Source organism: Phascolarctos cinereus, unplaced genomic scaffold (genome assembly GCF_003287225.1).
Source record: "Phascolarctos cinereus isolate Bilbo 61053 unplaced genomic scaffold, phaCin_HiC Scaffold_3;HRSCAF=262, whole genome shotgun sequence".
Lineage (NCBI taxonomy): Eukaryota > Metazoa > Chordata > Mammalia > Diprotodontia > Phascolarctidae > Phascolarctos > Phascolarctos cinereus.
This window is the reverse complement of record NW_027555736.1, coordinates 69,897,241-69,919,888: the sequence shown is the minus strand read 5'-3', so window position 1 is coordinate 69,919,888 and position 22,648 is coordinate 69,897,241. Positions and strand designations below refer to the sequence as shown.

Sequence of the window (22,648 nt, the reverse complement as noted above, 5' to 3'; positions counted from 1 at the left end):
ATTGGGAAGCCTTCAAAATTTTTCTTTGGCTCCCCTGATTTTTTCTGTGTCCCCTCAGCTTGTAATCCTTCTCCCCTAACCCACCTGCTTACGTAATGGTTTCTCCTAGCTTGGGGTTTCTCTTTCTTTTCCAATCAAAGACTGATCACAAGAAAGAACCAGATGTTAGTGGGCAGTAAGACTACTGGATTTGAAAGTAGGGAATCGGTTTGAATCTGTGATCTTCCACTAACTAGCTGTGTAAAGTGACATAATTTTGGACAGATAACTTAACATCTATGAGCTTCATTTTCTTCATCTGTTAAAAAAAAAAAGGAAAAAAAGGAGGTTGGGTGTTTAGACTGGGTGACCTCCAAGGTACTGGCTAGCTCTAAATCTGTGAACCCATAAAAAAAAATTAATGTGTTTTTTTTCTTCTGAGAGTATTTGTATTTTAATCATAATTTCTGATTATGGAATAAAAGGCTTTTTCTCCCACTAAAAGTATCCCGACATCATTTAATAGATGAAGGAGGGAAATATATATATACATGTGCACACATACATGTATTTGTGTGTATATGGTATACACACACACACACACACACACACACACACACACACACACACATATATATATATATATATATATATATATATATATATATATGTACATAGGATGGGTAGGCAGGGTGAGAGGTCAGGGAGACCTTCCTAGTCCTCCTGAATTTACATCCCTATGCAACATTTACTACGTCTCCACAAGACTTGGGGTGCTGCCAACAGGCTTTGTCTAATGTCTCATACCCCATAAAAACACCACACTTCAATGTGATATCCCTTTAACTTCTCTACAGCAATGCTAGTCAAACACTCTAGTTATATGTTAATTCTGGAAGAGACCTAAGATGTCTTTTTGTCAATATAGGAATCTGATGTGGAAGAAGTGAGGCTAAGATGGTTCTCCCTTGGTAGACTTGCCAACCATCTTAAATTCACAGGGAGCTTCTGGGAATCTCCCCTAACCTCCCATCTCCCTGGTCTATAGATTGCTTTCTTGGGACAGCAGGGAGTGGCTATGTGTGTTCACTCTGCCACCTTGTGGCCATTCCCAGAAGATGGGCCTTCCTCTTCCTCTTTTGGTCCCTCCCCCTATATAAACCCTGTGTCTCAAGTAACTTCCTACTCCCTCATACTTATCCAAGCTTCAAAAACCTCCTAGACCCTATACCAAAATAAGGTTGAAATGGGTACATGACTTAGACATAAAGGATAATACCATAAGCAAATTAGGAGAGCAAGGAATAGTTTACCTGTCAGATCTATGGAGAAGGGAAGCATTTATGACCAAACAAGAGATAAAGAACATTATGAAATGCAAAGTGGATAATTTTGATTACATTAAATTAAAAAAGGTTTTGTGCAAATAAAACAAATGCAAGCAAGATTAAAAGGAGAGCAGAAAACTGGGAAATAATTTTTACAGCCAGTATTTCTGATAAAGGCCTCATTTCTAAAATATATAGAGAATTGAGTTAAATTTATAAGAATATACATCATTCCTCAATTGATAAATTGTCAAAGGATATGAACAAGCAGTTTTCAGATGAAGAAATTAAAGCTATTTCTAATATGAAAAAAATGTTCTAAATCACTATTGATTAGAGAAATGCAAATTAAAACAACTCTGAGGTACTACCTGATACCTATCAGATAGGCTAATATGACAGAAAAGGAAAATGATAAATGTTGGAGAAGATGTGGGAAAATTAGGATAATAATGCATTGTTGGGGGAGTTATGAACTGATCCAACCACCCTGGCGAGCAATTTGGAACTATGCCCAAAGGGCAACCAAACTGTGCTTATCTTTTGATCCAGCAATACCACTACTAGGTCTGTAGCCCAAAGAGATCACAAAAAAGGGAAAAGGACCCACATGTACAAAAATAGTCATAGCAGCTTTTTTTGTGGTGGTGAAGAATTGGAAATTGAGGGGATGCCCATCAATTAGGGAATGGCTGAACAAGCTGTGGCATATGAATATAATGGAATACTATTGCTCTATAAGAAATGATGAGCAGATGGACTTAAGAAAACCTGGAAATACTTATATGAACTGATGCTGAGTGAAGTGAGCAGAACCAGGAGAACGTTGTACACGGTAACTGCAACATTATGCAATGATTAACTATGATAGATTTAATTCTTCTCAGCAATAACAATTCCAAAAGACTCATGATGGAAAATGCTAACCACATCCAGAGAAAGAACTATGGAATCTGAATACAGATCAAAGCATACTATTTTCACTTTTTTTTTTCCCCGTGGTTTTTCCCTCTTGTTCTTATTCTTCTTTCACAACATGATTAATGTGGAAATATGTTTAACATGATCGTATATGGATAATCTATATAGATTGCTTGCTGTCTTGGGGAGGGTAGAGGGAAGGGAAGGAGGGAGAAAAATATGGAACTCAAAATTTTACAAAAATGAATGTTGGAAATTATCTTTTGGAAGAAAAATACTATTAAGGGGAAAAAAAACCCATCTCCTAGAATGGAAGTTCTTCTAAATTAGCAGTCCTTTTCACAAGGTTCCTTTTAATCAAATCAGCCAGTTAACAGAATCAAATCATTTCTCAAAGAGATTTTTTAAAGGGCAGAATTCACAGTACTATAGAAAAAAGTTAAACTTATAAAACATTTGAAATTCTTAAAATCATGTGTCATCCACAGATACAGATCAGAAATGCATAGAGGTAAATCACAGCCATCTTCAGATTATGCATTTTCCTTCTTTAAGAATTTTTTTGGCTTCTTTTCTTCTTTCTTAGTTTTGACCTCAGCTGTTGATCTCACATATAATATTATAGTCTTAAAAAACGATTTCCTTTGTCAAACATTCAGATCATTTCTACTTGCTAAAAACAATCATATGCAAAATGTTGCATTTGACAGTGGGAATATTACCAAGGAGGTTAGATGTTGAGGTTCTCTCTTGTAGATTCCTGCTTACATTCTAGAATGGATTTAAAATAAAAAGAACCTGGAAATAGAAATGGAATGCCTAGAAAAAGAAGCAGTGATCATTAGAAGGCATCATTGATTCACTAAGAACAAGTCATGCCAAACTTAGTCTAATTTTCTTTTGGACAAAGTTTTTGAATGGGCAGATCAAGGATAAGAGTTTGAGAGCTGGAAGAGACCTCGGGTCATCTTGCCAAGCCCCTTCATTTTGTAGATGAAAAAACTGAGGATCAAAGAAGTTAAATGACTTACCAAAAGTCACCAAGAAATAAAAGCAACAAACCTGGGATCTGGCCCCTGCTCCTCTCATGTTCCATGCTATGGGATACCATACATTAAATCCGTTTATACTCTGATGAGGAATTTGCCAATGTTTCTTTTTATGTCCTGGTAGAAAAGATAGAGAAATATTGACAAGATAATAGCGCAATTAGGTGGACTCATAACTTGTTAAACAACAATATCTGAAGAGAACTGATTAATGGATTGATTTCAACTGGAAGGAAAGTGTCTGCTATCTCACACTTTGCTTCTCCACTTACGTACCATGCTTATCAATTCTGTGAGAGTCCTGTTGCTGAGACAGAGAGCTATTTCATTGAATGACAGGATTAGTGTCCAGAAAGACCTTGACAGGCTAAAATGATGGCCCAAATCTTATGAGATGAATTCACATAGGGATAAATGATACAATCATAGGATTTGTAGGTGTAAAAAAGACCTAGTGATTATTTAGAACAGCATTTCTTACCTTTATTGTGTTATGGACCCTTTTGGCAATCCAATGAAGCCAGTAGATTTCTCAGGATAATCTTTTTAAATGCATGAAGTAAAATTCACAGAATTCAAAAGAAAACCAATTATAGTTAAATACAGCTACATATCAGACATTTTTCTGCATTCAAATCTGGTCTCAGACACTTATTAGCTGTGTGACCCTAGGCAAGTCACTTAACCCTGTTTGCCTTAGTTTCTTCATCTGTAGAATGAGCTAGAGAAGGAAATGGCAATCCACGTCAGTGTGTTTGCCAGTAAAACCCCAAACAGGGTCACAAAGAGTTGGGACATGACTGAAAAATGACTAAACATTTTTTAAAGTTCATAGACACCAGATTAAGAACCCTTGATCTAATGCAACCCTCCTATTTTACAGATGAGGTGACTGAGGCCCCGTGACGATAAGTAACTTAAAGTGCTGCAGAGTTTCGTAGGAGTCAGCATATTCTAAAACAGTTAGTATGGACAGGATACATGCTTTAAGGCAGCATTCTGTATGGTAGAACTCTTTGATAACTGATGCCCCACTTGTGGAAGAGGCTGATAGACTAAACACTTTACAATGCATAACATCATAGCTGAGTTCCATCTAGGTCATCATTTTCCTCATGTGAGAATTCCTGTTGACACAATTGGTCCTTGGAGTTTGGGTGGATTTCTGGGACTCTTCTTCAGTTGCTGACTTGAGTTTCGACATCACAATTCCATTGGTTTCAAGGAATGGTTGCTAGGTCCCCACCTCCCACTTCCATTATGCCAGAGGTAAGCACAAGATGTGCCCTATAGGACCCCATAACTACTGACTGTCTAGTGATAATGATACAAGCAGCTTCCCCAAGCCCCAGAATCTCTGGTAACTCCTAAAACACTTAGTTATGAAATAGCATTTATTTACAGTCTTCTGTTTTGTTTTGTTTTTCCTTTCACAGTGAAACACTATTTGGTGAAATGCCCCCAGAACAGGTAGGACTGTTTTCTTCCTATTTCCAACCAGGGAACCTAGAATCATGTTACTTTCCTTTGCTATTAAAACAAAATTGGCTTTACTCATATCTCTGCCTAAGAGACCTGCATATTATTCTCATGATGTTCTAAGCATGTACACAGAAACATATGCCCTGCAAACATATTTGCTCTCAGCTTCTAATTCTTTGGGTTATCCTCTACAATGCAATGTAGTGTTCATTGTGTCTCATTGGCTCTATATCCTACTTTCTCTCCCTACCTTCATTAAAACCTCCCTGTCCTGTGTTCCATTCCCTGGGTACTATGCTTTCTGCAATATGGTAGTAGCTCATATTGGATTAATCAAATAATTGAGTCTTTGCTAAAATGCTAGTCACCCAAAGGCCTTTATCCCTTCCAGGTAATGCAATGCCTCAACCCAGTATAAAAGTAGGGGAAAACTCAAGGAATAAAGATTCTAAGGGAAAGGCAATATACAAGTAGGGAGCAGAAGTTGTCCCATTTAGAGGGTCACAAATGACACTTGGTAGGAAGGGATTTCATTTCACTGAGTGGAGTGGAAGGTCAGACTGGAGGCAGGACTGGAAGTAGTAGACATGCTCTGTGGGGACTCCTCAGGATACTATAACCCCACTACTCAAAGTTCTAGCAAAGAAGACTTCTATGGGAATCTATGGTATCTGAGAATCAAATCTCTTGGTTTTCCCTTACCATTGCATGGGATGATGTTTCCACGGATCTCCTCCATAATGGCATCATTCTTCCCAACAGTAAAGTGTTCTATTCCTACAATGAAGTTGACCTCTAGCTTCCCAAGAATCACAACTTGGGTGCTACCCCCTGCATGAGACATTTCCTGATGCCACAGCTATAAGAACCCTTTTCCTCTTGAAATATCCATGCATGTGCTTTGGATTTACTTGCTTGTGTGTATGTTTCATTTTCCTAGTACAACATACCCCTGCACAAAATGTAAACTCCTCAAGGGTAAGGACTACCATTTTTCTCTTTGTTGCCCTAACATAATGCCTGGCTTATTGAATTGACCTGATTTGAGCTCTCCTTCTGCAACAATGCACAAGAACCTTTTATCTAATCCTCTCAGACATTTCCAAGTCCTGATATTAATCACCAAGTAGGGAGCCAGAAATGAAAAGCATCATTCTTTGCGAGATCCCACCCAGAAAGAGCAGTTTGTGATGACGCATGGTAAAATGAGAAACAAGGTGAAAGGATTTCAAACACACTACAAAGCAGACTGCAATGATATCACAGAAGTGTTGAGAGGCCGGGTTACTGAGTATTGGCACAATTTTTGAATGGACCTTGTTATTTCCTCCAAGAAACTTTGTCACTTCAGTGGATTCAAGATCTCCTCAGTAATATGAGTCTTCCTTTCTGAAGGTCAAGTGAAAGGCAGCTGGGGGGAAGAGGCAGAAGGTTTATGAATATAGTCTTTAAAAGTAGACCAGAAAGACGAGATTGAAAAAGTCTAACTGTATTTTCTGCCCACTCTTTTCAATATGATTGAGATTAGAGCATGTTAAGGATGTGGGAAATATTGAAAGGATTTTTTCCCCTCTGAAATGATCATGTCAAGTATGGCTGACATTATCCCAGCACACCAAGGGCATAAGAGCAATGAAGACTTGAGGCTGCTGAGTAGTTTGCTTCTAATCACAGTGCATAATACAGAATCAAGAAACTTTTTATCTCTCCTTAGGGCTTTAGCCTGCTTTGTTTCCTCCTTAAGACAGAAAAGTGAGAGGAATATTACTGACCACCATCAGTCATAACCCAAATGAACTGTGGCTAGAGAAGGAAAAAAAAAGAATGATCTGGAAGAAAAATCAAAATATCTAAAAAGCGGAAAGCCAGATATAAATACTACATATATATGTGTGCATACATATATATACACACATGATATTATATATATATATATATATATGATATATATGATATGTATATGACATTTTTGTCTATTTTGTTTCATGAAATCATCACTGTCAAAGTCATCCTCCCCCCTCATCAAAGAAATACTAACTTCTGGTTTGGATCTGTGATTTCATTGGGAGCTCACATTGGAGACACTTCTACTACAGGAGATCAGTAACTATTCTGTAATTCATAGGCCTAGAGAGTTGTGTAGGACACTGAGTGATTAAGTGACTTGTCCAGGGTCACACAGCCCATAGGCAGTTCAGGACTGGGACTTGAACCCGATTCTGAGTCTAGCTCTCTAGTTACCGTACCATGGTACCTCAAGAAATGATAATAATTCACATTAGTTCATATTTCTACAGCACTCTAAGGCTTATAAAGTGCTTTCCTCACAATGACCCTCTGAGGTCAAAAGTACAAGTGTTATTCCCATTTTATGGATAAGGAAACTGAGATTCAGGGTAACTGCATTACCTGAGATTACAGAATTCAAGTCTCCTGACCCCAAATCCAGCCCTTTTTCCATTGCACTAGTTAATCTTAATGCGGTCTAGTCTCATAGATTTCCTATGCTCTCATATGCTCATATTCAGACAATTTGTGATTTTGCCATCCTATGGAACTTTAGGTGTGGTCACTCCTTCCACCAACACAATAGAGTCCATCTAAGACTTGGTAGATAAATCCAAGGGAGTTGCCCAAAGCAGAAAGAGGCTAAGAGATATGCCTGTGGCCACCCAGACATTAAGTAGGCAATCAGACTCAGACCCAGTTCTTTCTGACATCAGGTTCAGTGCTCTAACCCATACTGTCTCTATGCTTTCATATACAATTTTTAATGTTATGGTATATAGTACTGAGGCTCTCAAAGTTCAAATTGCTATTTTTAGGGAAATATTTTTTTTAAATCTAAAAGCACCATGGGAAGGAGAGTCATCATCATCATCATCATGGCTGTTCTTATAGATCATTTGAGAATCTGGAAGTCAAACCAGATTTTGTTGGGGTGGGGGATGATTCATCTTTCCCCATTTCTACATTACACTAAGATTTGCAGTGGAAGGATGTTAATTCAGAGAGGAAAGAAACAGGGCACAAAGCAATTGACATCCTTCTGGGATGGAAAGTGCTCAAGATTTGGAAGGAATCCCTGAGGCTTTTGTCCACCCCACAAATGCAAGCCCCCTGGATATGGAGTGTGTTGGCATTTCCCCAGCCCGGAGAGGAGAAACATCAGGCAATGATGTTAAAAATAAACTACCCACAAATAGCAGCTCTCTCCAGCTAACCAAGCACCCTCATTTTCAGGGAGTTTCCATCCATGCTTGTTTTCCCAACTCCCTCCAGAGAAGCTTGCCCTTTCCTGTCAGAGACATAATACCACACTGTTTGGACCCTAAGATAATACCCTCACTTCCTTTTTATTGGAAACCCAAGACACAAAGACATGCTGTTTGTCAGCCAAGTGTGCTCACAAGCATTGTTGTTGCGATGGTGGGATTAAGATGCACTGAGGATAACGATTTGAATTGTGTGCCCCTGTGATGTTCAGTTGTGCACATGACAGCCTCAGGATGGAAGCAGAAACGAAAAATCAAAACTCACAGGAGTTCTGTGGTTGGAGAATCATAGTTTAATCTGGTTAGAGCCAGAAGGGATCTTAAGCATCTTCTAGTTGAGTGCCCCCATTTTACAGATGAGAGTCTCTTAGGATCGTAGATTTGGAGCTGGAAAAGGCCTTAGAGATCATCTAGTTCAACTCCCTCATTTAAAGATGAAGCAACTTAAACCCACAGTAGGTAGGAAACTTCCCTGTAGGCCTGGAAACTTCCCTACCCTCCCTTTTCTCCCCTCTCCCTCTTTCCTTCTCCTCCCCTTTCCCTCTTCTCCATTCTTCTCTTCTCTTCTCTTCTCTTCTCTTCTCTTCTCTCTCTCTTCTCTTCTCTTCTCTTCTCTTCTCTTCTCTTCTCTTCTCTTCTCTTCTCTTCTCTTCTCTTCTCTTCTCTTCTCTTCTCTTCTCTTCTCTTCTCTTCTCTTCTCTTCTCCTCTTCTTTTCTCTCTCTCTCTTCTCTCCTCTCCTCTCCTCTCCTCTCCTTCTCTCCTCTCCTTCCTCTCCTCCTCTCTCCTCTCCTCTCCTCTCCTCTCCTCTCCTCTCTCTCCTCTCCTTCCTCTCCTCTCCTCTCCTCTCTCTCTCTCCTCTCCTCTCCTCTCCTTCTCTCCTCTCCTCTCCTCTCCTCTCCTCTCCTCTCCTCTCCTCTCCTCTCCTCTCCTCTCCTCTTCTCATGATATAGTGCAACCAAGTTACATAATATTTATTTGTAAAAACACTTAGCACTGGCACATAGCAGGAGCTATATAAATACTTATTCCTTTCCCTTCCCTTCTCTCCTTTTAACAAGAAATAGAGAAATAATATTTCAAATCAATTCAACTAGCATTTATTAAGTACAAATATGTGCCAGGTACTATATACTACATGCTAGGAATACCAAGACAGAAACTAATTTCAGTGCTGAAGGAGCTTACATTCTACTGAGAGGGAAAGAACATATACAGAGAAGTAAATACAAAATATGGGCTAATTTGGGGCAGGGGAGAGAATGGAAAGAAGCTAAGGATTCCAAGAGGCAGAAGTGAGAAGAGAGATAATTCCAGACATGGGACACAGCCTATGCAAAGGTGCAGAGGTGGGAGTTGAGATATTATGAATGGAAAAGAGCAAACAGGTCAGTTTGATTAGAATTTGGAGGGTGTAATCAATGGCAAATGTAGTCATTTAGTTCATTCAGAGCCCTATGCTTAATAGGATACTATTTACATAAAAATTATGTTCGGTAAATGCTTATTGAATAAATGAATAGTGTTACACAACATTTGCTTTGCTGTGTATTTAAGCCCAATTGATAAAGCTTACTTATTAATGCTGCTCATGCCTAATTTCCTAACACAATCAAATCTAGGAATTGACTACACTTTTTGCCACCTACACTGTTCTGCTTCTTCATTTAATTTGATCCAGAACAGTAATAATCAGACCTTGGTACTATAACAACCTTTAATTTGGTGTGTAGGGGTACTCCCTTCACCAGATTGCAAGTCCTCTCTGATTGAGCAACTGTTCTTTGAAAGTTGCTTCATCTAAATAATTCACCACTCTGCAGTTAACCTGGGTAAGAATCTCTCTGAAACCTGGCTAGGCCATTCCTAGGTTAACAGATATGTAGCCTGTCACTGAGCCCATGCTCAAAGCTTTTCCGGCTTGGTGGGCTATGCCAGTGACTCCACAGGCAGAGCTTTTAAGAAACCAAGGGCATCTCTAAGTCTAATCAGTTTTGGACCTATAGGTTTGGAATTAGGTATCACAGTAGAACTTCAGTGAAATCGTATCTTAGAATCAGTAATAACAATTATAAGACTAACAAATAAATAATTAATGTATAGCTCTCCAGCTTAAAAGGTGCTTTACTGACTTTATTCTCCTGGACGCATCAACCCCATGAAAGAAAGAGCACCAGCATTATTATTCCCATTTTTTGGAAGAGGAAGCAGATTCAGAGAGCTTAGGCATTTTGCCCAAAGTCATGATGCTAGTAAGTGGTTGATCTGAGGCATGAATCGGATTATAGAGGTGGAAGGGCCCTCAGAGGCCATCTAGACCGATCCCCTTTTTTATACATGGGAAACCTGAGGCCCCAGGGAGGTTAGTTGGCTGGCCCCAAATCCCACAAGTAATAATCATTAGAGAGAGAATTTGAACCCAGGTCCTCTTATACCAGAGCAAGCTTTTATATTAGAGTGCTGGATTTAGTTAATGGTAAAGCCTTCAGACTATTGAGGAGTAAAGTGATTACAAAAGCTCACTTAGCCAAGTTCTTAAGTTGATCGCCTCACTTTCTTTTGTCATTCCCTCCTTCAGTTGATCTCTTTGGGCCCCTATTTTTAATCTCTGTCTCTGATCACAGTGTTCAGTTAACCAAAAGGCACTGTACTTGGAGTCTTGGCTGTGCTGTGAGCTACTTGCCTCATTTTCCTCTTCTCTAAAATAGGGAAATGATAATAGCCATGCTATCTATTTGACAGGGTTGTTGTGAGGACCAGATAGAATGATTTGTCGTTGTGTGCAGATCTAAGCCTTTTAAAAACAGTTTCCTCAAGGACGCATAGCCAAGATAGTTATTATACCTTATAAAAAGACATGAAGCAAACAGATGGTGGGACATGTCAGGTAGGATAGGAGACAAAACAATGACTCTGCATTTTATCAGGAGTAATAACCGAGTAATAACCATACCCCATGTTGAGAATGATCCTAACCTGCCTTGGAGGGATATGGAGAATAACTGGGATCCCTAGTTCTTTAGCACAAATCAGGCAGGTTGAGTCATACTGCTGGGAAAACAGGTGTAGACATGGAGAGGGCTTGTCTGCTCTCTCTTTGTCCATTTCTTTCTTTCTCTTCTCTCTTTCTCCTTTCTCTCTCTTCTCTCTGTCTCCCTATCTTTGTTTCTTTATCTCTTTCTCTCTCCTCTTTCTCCCTTCTTTCTCTTTCTCTCCTCTTTTCCCCTCCTTTCTTGCTGTCCTCTTTTTCTACTCTGTTCTTTTTCGCTCTCCTTTCTCTCTCTTTTTTTCTGTCTCCTTGTCTGTCTCTGTTTCTTTGTCTCTTGCTCTCCCTTCTCTTTCTCCCTTTTTTCCTCTCTTTTCCTCCTTTATCTCCTTCCTGTCCTCCTTCTTTCTTCCCTTCCACTCTCTACTTCCTTCTTCTTTCTCTCTCCTCTTTCTTTCTCCCTGTGTGTTTCCTTGTCTTTTTCTCTCCCTCCTCCTTCTTCTTGCTCTCCTTCCTCTCTCTTTTTTCATTTTCTCTCTCTCCTTTCTATCTCTCCTCCATCTACCTGCCTCTATTTCTGTCTTTTTCTCTTCCTCCCCTCTTTTCCTCTACTCTTTTCCTCCTCTCTCTTTTCCTCCTTTCTCTCCTTCTTCTATTTCTACTTGTGCTCTTTCTATTATTTCTCTTCTTCCTTTCTCCCTCTCCTCCTTGTCTCTGTCAATCTCTGTTTCTTTATCTTTTTTCTCCCTCATCTCTCCCTCTTTTCTTTCTTCTTTTACACTCTTCCTTCTTTCTCTCTCTCTTCTGTCTCTTCCTTTGCCTTTTTCTCTCCTCTTTCTCTTTCCTTCCTTTCTCTCCTCCCTCTCTCTCTTTTCTTCATCTCTCCCCCTCCTTTCTCTCTCTCCTCCCTATCTCCCTATCTATCTCTGTTTCTTTGTCTCTTTCTCAGTCTCCTCTGCCTCCCAGTCGGTTTGTCTCCTTCCTGCCTGGCTGCTCAGGAGCTTCACAAGGAGTCTTTCTCTTCACAGCTCAGGGGAGACAGTCACCAGTGTGACAAGCTTGTCACCTCTCCAACCAAAAAAGACCAACAAGAGGAAAGAGAAGCCTGATGTCCCTCCTGCAGTTCCTGCCAAAGGTACTGAGAGGGACGTGAATCTTCACAAACTCAAAGCACAAAAAGCCCTGAAAATTTGTCTGGAATTTTTCCCATGAGCACATAGTAAGCACTGACTAATAGATGTTTTTTGAATTGGATTGAAAGAAGGCATAGAGAAGCTGTAGATTGAAGGTCTATAGTAAATATGCCAGTACCTCAGTAATAATGATAACAAGAGCTGAAATGTACATACATCCTGAAACTTTGCAAAGGGCTTTATATACATACCTCATTTCAGCCTCAGGAGAGCCCTGTGGGAGTGGGTACTAGAGACATTAAGGAATCAATTTTATAAATATGGCAACATCATGGAGGTTCATGGTTGCCTAGGACTTGTAATTATACCCGTGGTTACATAATTTTTGTGCAGGACCTGCAATTTCATGAGGGTGGGAACTTCCTCCTCCCCTGCATATCATGACCTGTCTGTAACTTATGGTCTTGGAGAGTTATCGTTGGCTCAGAAAGTTGAAGTGACTCGCCCATGGTCACATAGCTACTAAGCTCCAGAAGAAGGATTTGAACCCACATCTTCTAGAGCTCTATCCACTCCACTACATTACATTTGCTGTAATAATTAGTCCATGTTGTTCAGTCATTTCAGTCATGTCTGACTCTTCATGACCCCATTTGGAATTTTCTTGGCAAAGTTACTGGAGTGGTTTGTCATCTCCTTTTCCAGCTCATTTTACAGATGAGGGGCTGAAGAAAAAAAGTTAAGTGACTTGCCCAGGGTCACACAGCTATTAAATGTCTGAGGCTGTTTTAGGTTTGGTTTTGAACCTAACTCATTTGTGATGATGGGTAATTTGACTTAATCTCTATGAACCCTCAGTTTTCTTATTTTTAAAATGGGAATTAGAACCAACATGGCCTAATACATAAAAGACTAGCCTTGAAATTAGAAAGACTTGGGCTCAAATCCTATATCAGGCACTTCCTAGCTCCATGACCCTGGGCAAGTCACTTAATTTCTCTGTGTTTCAGTTTCCTCATATTTAAAATGAGGAGGTTCAACTAGATGACCTCTAAGTGCCTTTCTATCTCTAAATCTGTGCTTCTATGATTCTCTGACATTTCTGTGGTCCCAACAACTCTCTAAGACAGATGCATTGCTGATATGCCTCAGGAAAGGGAGTTTCCATGTTGGAAGCTCCTTACATTGATAAAATCACAAGTCTGGCTAATAAAGAAAAGGGGATAATATCCCCTACATTCTCCAGAGGGCTTCTGTGAAAATCAATTGTAATAATGTATGTAAAAGTATTTTGAAAAAAGTTTTAAGTTCTATGTTTTATTAAAGTTATTAGTTATTAGGTGAAGTTATTAGTGTTACTTCCTCCAGCATGCTCTGGGGAAAGACCAGTATTATAATTTAATAAAAGTGAAGAAATAGATAGACAAATGCATTCTGGGTTAATTCCAAATTCAGTACTTTGGCTCATTCCAGTTCTACTCATTGGTAGGCCAGGCGATGCTCACTTTCCAGATATCACCTTTGTGAGAAAGGTAGATTACAGAAGGAGCTATAAAGGAACAATGTGAGAAGAAGGATTCTGATGCAAAGGCTAATTTACTTCCTTTGTCCTCAGTGGGTGTGTCTATGCTCTGACCCTATTTATAGCATACGCTCAGTATAGAGGGAGCTTCCATATTGAATTTGGAAGTTGGGAAGATGGTATGTCCTGTACCTTTTAAGAAAATAAAGCCACTTGAGATAGTGGATTGGCACATGACGTGACTTGATGAAGAGGCCTGTTTGTTCCTATGAATATTTGACCAGGCAGAGGAAAGGAGGGCATGGTCTGGAATGATAACTGCATGTATTTTCTCCAACTCCTAAGTGAGGTTGGCAGACTAATTTGTCTATTTGTTTCCTTAGCTCCAATAGCTAATGCTTTCCACAAACCAAAGTTGCTGAAACCACAAAGAAAAGTTATTCTGGTGAGTAGTTTTGCTTCTTATTTTTATTTTTCACCTCAAGTTTTCAGTGTTTTCAAAGAAGTGAATGGTGTCTTTATCAACTTAGAAATATTAACAAAATGGTAGTCAGTCCTTTTCTTGCTTACACTTGCAGGGAAGTGGCTGCCCTCAGCTTCTGATATGATCCTTGTCCCATTTCCTTGAGCCTGTGTGTTGCACCACTTGTCCTACATCCAGGTGGGATTCTTTCTGACATAGGGCTTGAATTCTGACCCTGAATCTGGCCCTCTTTTCAAACATAGCACTGTCTCTGTCTCTTTGTCTCTCTGTCATCTTGTGTCTGTCTGTCTCTCTCCATTTAAGGTGAAGCAAGCTTTGACCTCTTTGAAAGTATGAAATATTAAAAATATAATTTTGCCAGACTCTCTACTACTTAGATATATACTAAAAAGACATATTCAAAATAATGGTTCTAGTTTCAGGTATATTTGCTAAACCTTTAGCAGATATATCTTTCTTTAAGTAAACACAACGTATGGAAATTTTTACACAGAAGGTAGATCAGAAGATCCCTGATGATTAATTGTTCTGAAAAATCAGTTCTTAGCTGTGCATGGTGGTACCTGCCTATAATCACAGATGGCAGGGAGGCTGAAACTATGGGATCTCTTCAGTCCAGGAGTTCTGAGATGCAGTTCATGAGGAAAATCAAATGTCCACACTAGTGTAGTATTAACAGAGGGAACCTCCAAGAGCAGCAGGCTGCCTAGTTGTCTAAGGAAGGATGAACCAGCCTAAGCTGAAAATAGGGCAGGAAAAGTCTCCATGCTGAACAGTAGTGGGATCAGGCCTACATTTTATAGCATCAATGAAAGAGGGAGACCCACTCTTATTTTTTTTAAAAAGAATTCTTTATTTAACAAAACTATTTATGTTAGGGTTTCTTTTACTGTCAAATTGCCCAATACATTTCAATTGTCATTTTATTTAGAAATATTTGTTTTACACGCAACCTTTCAGAAGCTTCTCAATTATGCAAAGCAAAGTACATTGGTGAGGTCTCATCGTATTAGATAGAACTGGCCAGGACCTGGACAATACCTGTGGGCTTCCACTCCCTATAAGGACTCCAGAGTCAAACCCATAGTACACAAAATTTTTATGTGTAGTGTTTGCAGGTTTTAGTGAACATTAAGATTTATTGTCCCAAGAGGCAAGTATTGACCTTAGTTTCGCCTTAATCAATATTTACCTCTTAGATCAATAAGTCTTGATGTCTGCTGAAACAACAGTCAATAGCTACCTTTTGGCCCTAACAGACCTTGGCAAGAACCTTTAGAAAAATAATTCTAAGGCTTTACCTTTTTGGAGGTCCCAATAGATGGGGACAGAGGTATGATGTAATGATACTTATGGGATAAAGCTGTTAGGGGTTTGTGCAGCATTGTTCATTTAGTTTAAGATTTATATGCTTGTTTCTTAGTCTAATATCCATGGTCCAAAGATCTCTAGACCTCTATGCTAACAGATAAGGTCTGGGGGCTGACCAGAAAAGGGAAGATTTCAGCTTGTTGAACCCACTTACGGTCCATATCAGTAAAATCTCCAAATATGGCGTGGGTTTGGCTGCTGCCTATATGTCCACAGATGTAGATGACAGGGTGTTAGCTCCCAAGTAGGCATCCAAAGATATAACACATGTGAGTAGGATAGTATATAGCTAAAGGGAATGCATATACACAAAAATATTCACAAAATTGCATAGAGAGATACGAAAACACATAAAGTATTGACATAGCCTATAAGCTGTCCTTGGAAGGAAACTAAACTGGGACGTTCTATCAGAGCAGCCCTTTGTTATTCTAGTGAATTTCTCTTTACCACTTGTTCTGTCACTCCCATCCCCCAATACTCACCCCACCAAGACTCCTAGAGCCATAATATGATTTAGAGTCAATAAACATTTACTAATCACCTGCTGCGTGCCAGGTACTGGGATAAGCTCTGAAGATATAAAGAAAAGAAACTAACAATCGAATGAAGAAGACAGCATGCAAACAACGACATACAAACAAACTATAAAGGATAATTAGGAAATAACAGAGGGAAGGGCCTAAAATTAAGAAGGGCTGCCTGTAGAAGTCTTTAAGTTGGCTTTAGCTGAGGGATTTTGGGGGACTTTAGCTGCAATCTGAAGGAAAACAGGGAAGCCTGGCAGAGATGAAGAGGAAGAGCATTCCATACATGGAGGACAGCCAGTGAAAATGGCCAGAGTTGGGAGATGGATTGTATTGTTTAAGGAACAGCAAGGAGGCCAATGTCATCGGATCCCAGTTGATTGAGTAGGGGAGTGACATGGTCAGAGGGGCACTTTTGGAAAATCACTTTGACAGCTGAGCAGGAGATGGACAAGAATAGGGAGAGACTTGTACCAGGGAGAGCAAGCAGGAGATAAGCATACTTTATCCAAGGGGATGGAACTAGCTTGGGAGCTGCTGGACAAACAATCCTCTTCCTATCTGACCTGCACTGTGCAAATCAGTCACTGTAAAAGTAGGGATATGGTTCATTTATTCATTTTTTTTTTATTTGCGTCTGACTCTTCGTGGTCCCATTTGGAGTTTTCTTGTCAAAGGCACTGGAGTAGCTTGCAATTTCCTTCTCTAACGGAGGTAAACAGGGTTAAGTGACTTGCTCAGGGTTACAAAGTTAGTGTCTGTGACTGGATTTGAACTCAGGAAGATGAGTCTTTCTAAATCCAGGCCTCTACCCATTGCACCATCTAGCTGCCTCAATGTGCCACCTAGCTGCCCCAGGGAAAATGTAGCAAGGTTCAAATTCCTTGCTTCTCCAAGTCGTAGGTCAATTTCAGTGTCCCTGTAGCTTCGGGGCCACATGGATGATCACCTTCTAAGAAAATATTGTTCAGGAACTATATGGGCAGTCAGTCTTATTTCCCTAAGAAAGGCATTACTCAGGAATGTTGTTGATATATTCTTTACTCACGTTAAGTAGGCAAACATATGTCTGCTTTAGCCATGTGCTTCTGTAAGAACTCTTATCAATGTCCTAACTGACTGATGTCTCTTGGGCTGAGACAGTCTATTCTTGGGTCTTGGGCAAGCTCATGCAACTCCCCATGTGCTTTTGCTCCAAGGCAGCCATTATCAGTTTCTTGTGTATATGTACACACACACACACACACACACACACACACACACACACACACACACACACACACACACACAGCTTCCTCAAACTCCTCTTTTCTTCCTGGCCCTGAAACATACATGCACTGAGGTACTCCTTCTTCCAAACCAGAGAAAGAGAAAAAAGGTCCCACAAATACTAAGCTGGTCTGTTATCGTATTTTTACAGACCACAGTCCAATCCTTCAACAAGAGTTCATAATACTCAACCATCTTGGAGGCAACCTCGTTGACTAAAATTATCAAGATCTGTCTGCGTCCTCTAAACAAGGCAACAATAACATGCCTAGATTTTGTAAAGAGAGATCAATGTTCATATTGGGAGGTAGGGATGCTACATTCTATTCAGCTTGGCCCCACCCAGTGTTAGAACCCAACATGGACTGGACATGAGTCTTCTATGGCACCAGTGGAGATCTTGAAAGATGAGATTTCGTTAGACCCAGATTAGGGTTGGGAGTGAGATCTCATGCTGTATAAGAATATGGAGAAAGCTGATAGTGTACAAAAGGCTAGAAACAACAGGTAAGTCTGAGCAGTGGAGGGGAGGAGAGTAGCACCAGGTTGTCAGCATAGCATCTTAGAAGGAATAGACCCAAGAGGCCTGTTAACAAACACTAGAGAAGGATGTTGTTGTTGAGTTGTGTCCAATTCTTTATGACCCTGTGGATCTCTCTGTCCATGGGGTTTTCTTGGCGAAGATACTAAAGTGCTTTGCCATTTCCTTTTCTAGTGGCAAACAGAGGTCAAATGACTTGTCAAGGTCACACAGCTAGGAAGTTTCTGAAGCTAGACTTGACCTCGGGTCTTCCTGACTCTAAGCCTAGTGCTCTATCCATTGTGCCACTGGTCACCCTTCTAGAGAGCAAGTCAGCAAGAAGAAAGCAAAAAGATCCCAGGATGGTCCCTGAGCCAAGAGGCCAAAAAAGGTCCAGAAAAGCCCAATGACATGGGCTTAGTCTGGGCAAAGAGATGCATAATAATAGCAACAGAAATAATAACCTACATTTATGTAGTACAAAGCACCATTGCATACGTCATGTCATTTGATCCTCAAAACACCTTGGGAGATAGATGCTATTATTATCCCCATTTTACAGATGAGGAAACTAAGGTTGAGAACATTTAAGGGACTTTCCCACTCACTAAGTATATGAGGCAGGATTTGAACTCAGGACTTCCTAAGTCCAAATCTCACAGTCTATCCATTGTGCAGTCTAGCTGCCTATGTAGCTTATTACTCTCTGAACCAGCAGGACCTGTGTGATCCTTTAAACTTGGACAAGTGGGGAGGGGCGATACCCACTCACCTGACAGTCCACTACCATGGGAGACAAGCCTATATGCAAAAAGGAGGCTGTTGCCTCACTAGTCCCCCAAAGTTATGGTTTGGGTTCTTTTTTTTTTTTGATTTGTTGTTGTTGTTTATTTCTTTATTTTTTAAGAGATCAAGGTATTTTGATCCATCTAACCCCTCCCCACCCCTTACATACTTTCCTCTGTCAGATAAATTCACACTTAGATTTCTGGGAAACACAATAACTACTTCCTTGGTATAAGACAAACTATAGAAGACAGAAAGGTGACTTTTTTGAAAGGTCAGTCATGGATTCAGTGAGTTATGGAAAGGGAAGAAAAAACAATTATTTCCATTATCTTGAGTATCTGGGCAAAAACAAACAAACTAGCTTTTAAAAGCTGTGAAACAAGGATAAATAGCAATGACAGCTCCCCTTTATCTGACACTTTGCATGAGTTTCACTACAAGCCTGTAAGTGGCAGGAACCAGATTTCATTGTATCTTGTGGAGGGAATGGAAAGTCCTGAGTATCCCATAATAAACTGAAAAAGCAGCGTGGAGAGCACAGAACTCACTGCATTTCCACATACTGATGGGAATCATGCCCTTAGTGTTGTCTCAGCTTACAGGAAAGTTTTTTTTTAAACAAACTATTATTCGGGAAATGCACTTTGGTATCTCGGTATCTCCATCTACGATAAAAGCATGCTTATCTCAGAGAGAGAAGGGTTTGACTCATACCTACTGACTTAAGACCAGGCATTTGTATGGAAGCAAGGGGAGAGAGACCTACAATCATCAGTAAAGTAATGGACTGGTCATTATGACCATGAATTTTGTCAAACCTCCTGGTGCTTGGTGTGGATGGAGGCCCCTCGTGAAGCAATCATTTCAAACCTATAGGCTCCCAAGCCTTTCCAGGAAGACCATTACAATGAAATGCATTAAAATCTACAGCATAAACTGCTTGAAGTTTTTGTCCATCTGACAAGAACTATAGAACATTGTTTTGTTTAGCCCCATCCCCAGCTCGCTGACGGAGAGGCAAAACGTTGCAGGGGAGAGTCAATAGTCAATAAACATTTATTGAGTCCATACTATGTGCCAGGCACTATACAAAGTGCTGGAGATACAAGCATTGTATAGATACGTAAGGAACAGAGTCAGGAAAGCCTGGGTTCAAATGCTGCCTCAGATGCTTTCAGTTATCTCATCTGTGAAATTAAAGAGATAGACTCCATGGAATCTAAAGCATGTGTCAGCTATAAATCTATGATCCTGGATCTTAATGGGGGTAAGTAGGAAGGAAATGTCTTTGAAGTCAAATTCAGGAGTGTACTAGAACCAGCTCAACTTGGTTCATGAGAGTTGATTGTTAAATTTTCAGTGAGAGTGGATTGTTCAATCTTCAGTGAGCATTTACACCCTGGAACTTAGCAGGCATTACAAACCAGAATTTTATTTATTGTCTTGTTGATAAGAAAGAGATGGAGAAATGTTCATAATGCAGAATAAACTTAAAAGTATGTCAGGTATATAGAATCCCCCCCCCCCCGAGAGCCAGTTGTTAATCATTTACTGGCATAGCACTGCAAAAAATACAGTAGAATTGGGAATTCTGGCCTTATTCAGCCATGGCCAATGTAAGGTGAGGTCTAAGCTTTGTATCTCTCATAGCACCTGGTACAGTCCACTGAACATAATGATAGCTTGATAGTTATTTGTTGGGTTGAATTGAATCAAATTGCCAACAACTTGGGAGAGAAGCAAGCCGTCTGAAATGATCAATTAGATAGATAGTCCATCATAAGCATATATGGAGCATGGTCTTGGTGTCCTGGTGTGCGATGGGGCAAGCATTGACATTGGCCCTTCTCCTGAGGCCACACCTGGTCACTTTTATGTGTATACCTATCAGGTCCATGAAAAAACAAGGTGAAGTTTTTCATAAATGCCCATTTTTTTTTAAAGCTATCTTGAGTATCTGGTGAAAAACTAGTTAACAATGATAAAAGGTTGGAAGTCAGGCAATGTTGAGTCAACAATATAATGCTGCTGTTAAAATACCTAATGCCATTCATAATTTATCATCCTCTTCTAATCCAGGCTCATGACCCAGAACTCATCTTTTATTGTTCTTCCCCAAATTCTTCTCTCCCCAACTCACCCCACATGCATCTAGTCACCACATTCTCTTGGTTCTACTCTCAGGGCAAACTGCTTTCACCCCTATTCAGAGCCTTACCATTTGCCTAGAGTGTGATAAGAAATAACCTCCTGATTAGTCACCTTCACTCCAGTTTCTCCCCTTTCCAGTTCATCTTTCACGTCAAAATAATATTAATGTATCAATTTGGCCATGGAGGTCCTCAACTCAAAAATCTTCAACTGCTTCCCATTACTCGTAAGAGAAATCACAACTCCTTAATTAGTCATTTGAGGGCCTTCACAGTCTGCCTGTAACTTTTCTTTCCAACTTCATTTCATGTATTGCCATTCATGACTTCTAGGAAGAATGAGAGGAAGGGAAAAAGCACTTATCTAGCACCCATTACATACCAGGCACTATGCTTATCATCTTATAAATATTATTGAATCCTCACAACAGCTCTGGGAGGGAGGTGCTGTTATTATCCTCATTTTTCAGTTGAAGAAACTGAGTCAAACAGAAGTCAAGTGACTTGCCCAGGGTCACACAGCTAGTAAGTATCTGAGGAGAGATTTTCACTCAGGTCTTCCTGACTCCAGGCCCAGTGTTCTGTGCTTTATGGCACCACCTTGCTTACTCTCTAGTGCAGTCAAAGCAGCCCTACTTCTTGTCCCCTGATTTCACCCCAAAAACTCTTGTCTCCATACATTCATTTATCATGGATTCTTAACTTGGGGTTTGTAAACTTGTTTTTTTAATTTTTTATTGATAATTGTATTTCAAAATAATTGGTTTCCTTCTAATCCAATGTATTTTCTCTTACGTACTTCAAAACATTATTCTCAAAAGGAGTCCATAGGTTTCACCAGACTTCCACTGGGGTCTACTCAGGAGTGTGCTGGTAAACGTTTAACAGTAGGCTCTCTGGGGGGAAAAAGTACACGCACGACATACTTTTAGACATAATTTGCATTATCAGCTTTTTCTTCATTATTTCCTTAAGTCTCAAAAATGAGCAAAGCAACAAATCAAGCCCTAATTTGTAGTGTTTGCTGATTTCCCAGGTGTAAAAACTCACGTGGAAAATTTAACAGCTGGTTCACTTAAGCCAGCGTGAGCTGGCTCTAGCGCACTCCTGAGCCCATGGCACATATGGCACATACAAACAAAAAGTGCTTAAGAACCCTAGATTTATGTTCTCCTGAGTTTGGAACTCACTTCTTCCTCTTAGCCCTTGCACTTCTGTCTGCCTTTCAGATCTAGCTCATGGGCCTCCCTCTCTACAAAGCCTCCCTTAATTACAAAGCTGAAAGTGCTTTCTCCCTCAGATTTTCCTAGAACAATTTGTCTTAACTTTTTGTTATACTTTGCTCCTCTGCATCTGTTATTCCCCTCCCCCTACTAGAGTATAAGCTCCTACAGGGTAGGAATTATGTCATTGAAAAAAATCACATATAGTCACATGCTTTTGTATCTTCAATTCCTAGCACAATGCCTTGTATTGAGAAGGCACATAATCAGTATTTATTAAATTGGATTTGATAGAGTTCATCAGTCTAGAAAAGAGGGTGAAGAAGGCTGTTTATGCCTACTACCAAGCCATCTGAATGACTAGTTAAAGTTGATGAATTTATCTAGAATTTGTTCTAGACCAAACATTCTAATGTCAAACATCAGCTAGATGATGCCTGTTCATTGTAAGGTTGGAGTCAGAAAAGGTGCTTTATAATTTCCTGAAAGCAATCCAGCTTGCTCTTTTCCTTCTGTACAGCCATGGGCCCAATTTGCAATCCATGTGCACTATTTTCCCCAGATATACGGAATGTTGGATGGGTTCTGAAGCATGTATATCTAAAAGCATGGTGAAATCTGGTTGGTAGACGTTCTTCATCC

At 39.9% G+C, this 22,648-nt stretch overlaps 1 protein-coding gene across 4 annotated transcripts in view; it reads left to right on the top strand.

Moving 5' to 3' along the window:
* VSTM4 (V-set and transmembrane domain containing 4) overlaps nucleotides 1-22,648 on the top strand; it is a 161,706-nt gene that overhangs the window by 76,440 nt on the left and 62,618 nt on the right. For 3 of the 4 annotated variants that reach the window (XR_013485215.1, XM_078150904.1, XM_020997079.2), the window contains exons 5-7: nucleotides 4,714-4,747; nucleotides 12,047-12,153; nucleotides 14,057-14,118. Coding sequence is in view for 2 of the 4 variants with exons in the window: in XM_078150904.1 (XP_078007030.1) it covers nucleotides 4,714-4,747; nucleotides 12,047-12,153; nucleotides 14,057-14,118 (203 nt within the window). In the remaining 2 variants the exon portion in view is untranslated. Of the gene's footprint in view, nucleotides 1-4,713; nucleotides 4,748-12,046; nucleotides 12,154-14,056; nucleotides 14,119-14,251; nucleotides 14,335-22,648 lie in introns of all 4 variants that reach the window. The other variant, XR_013485216.1, reaches the window with a different exon arrangement.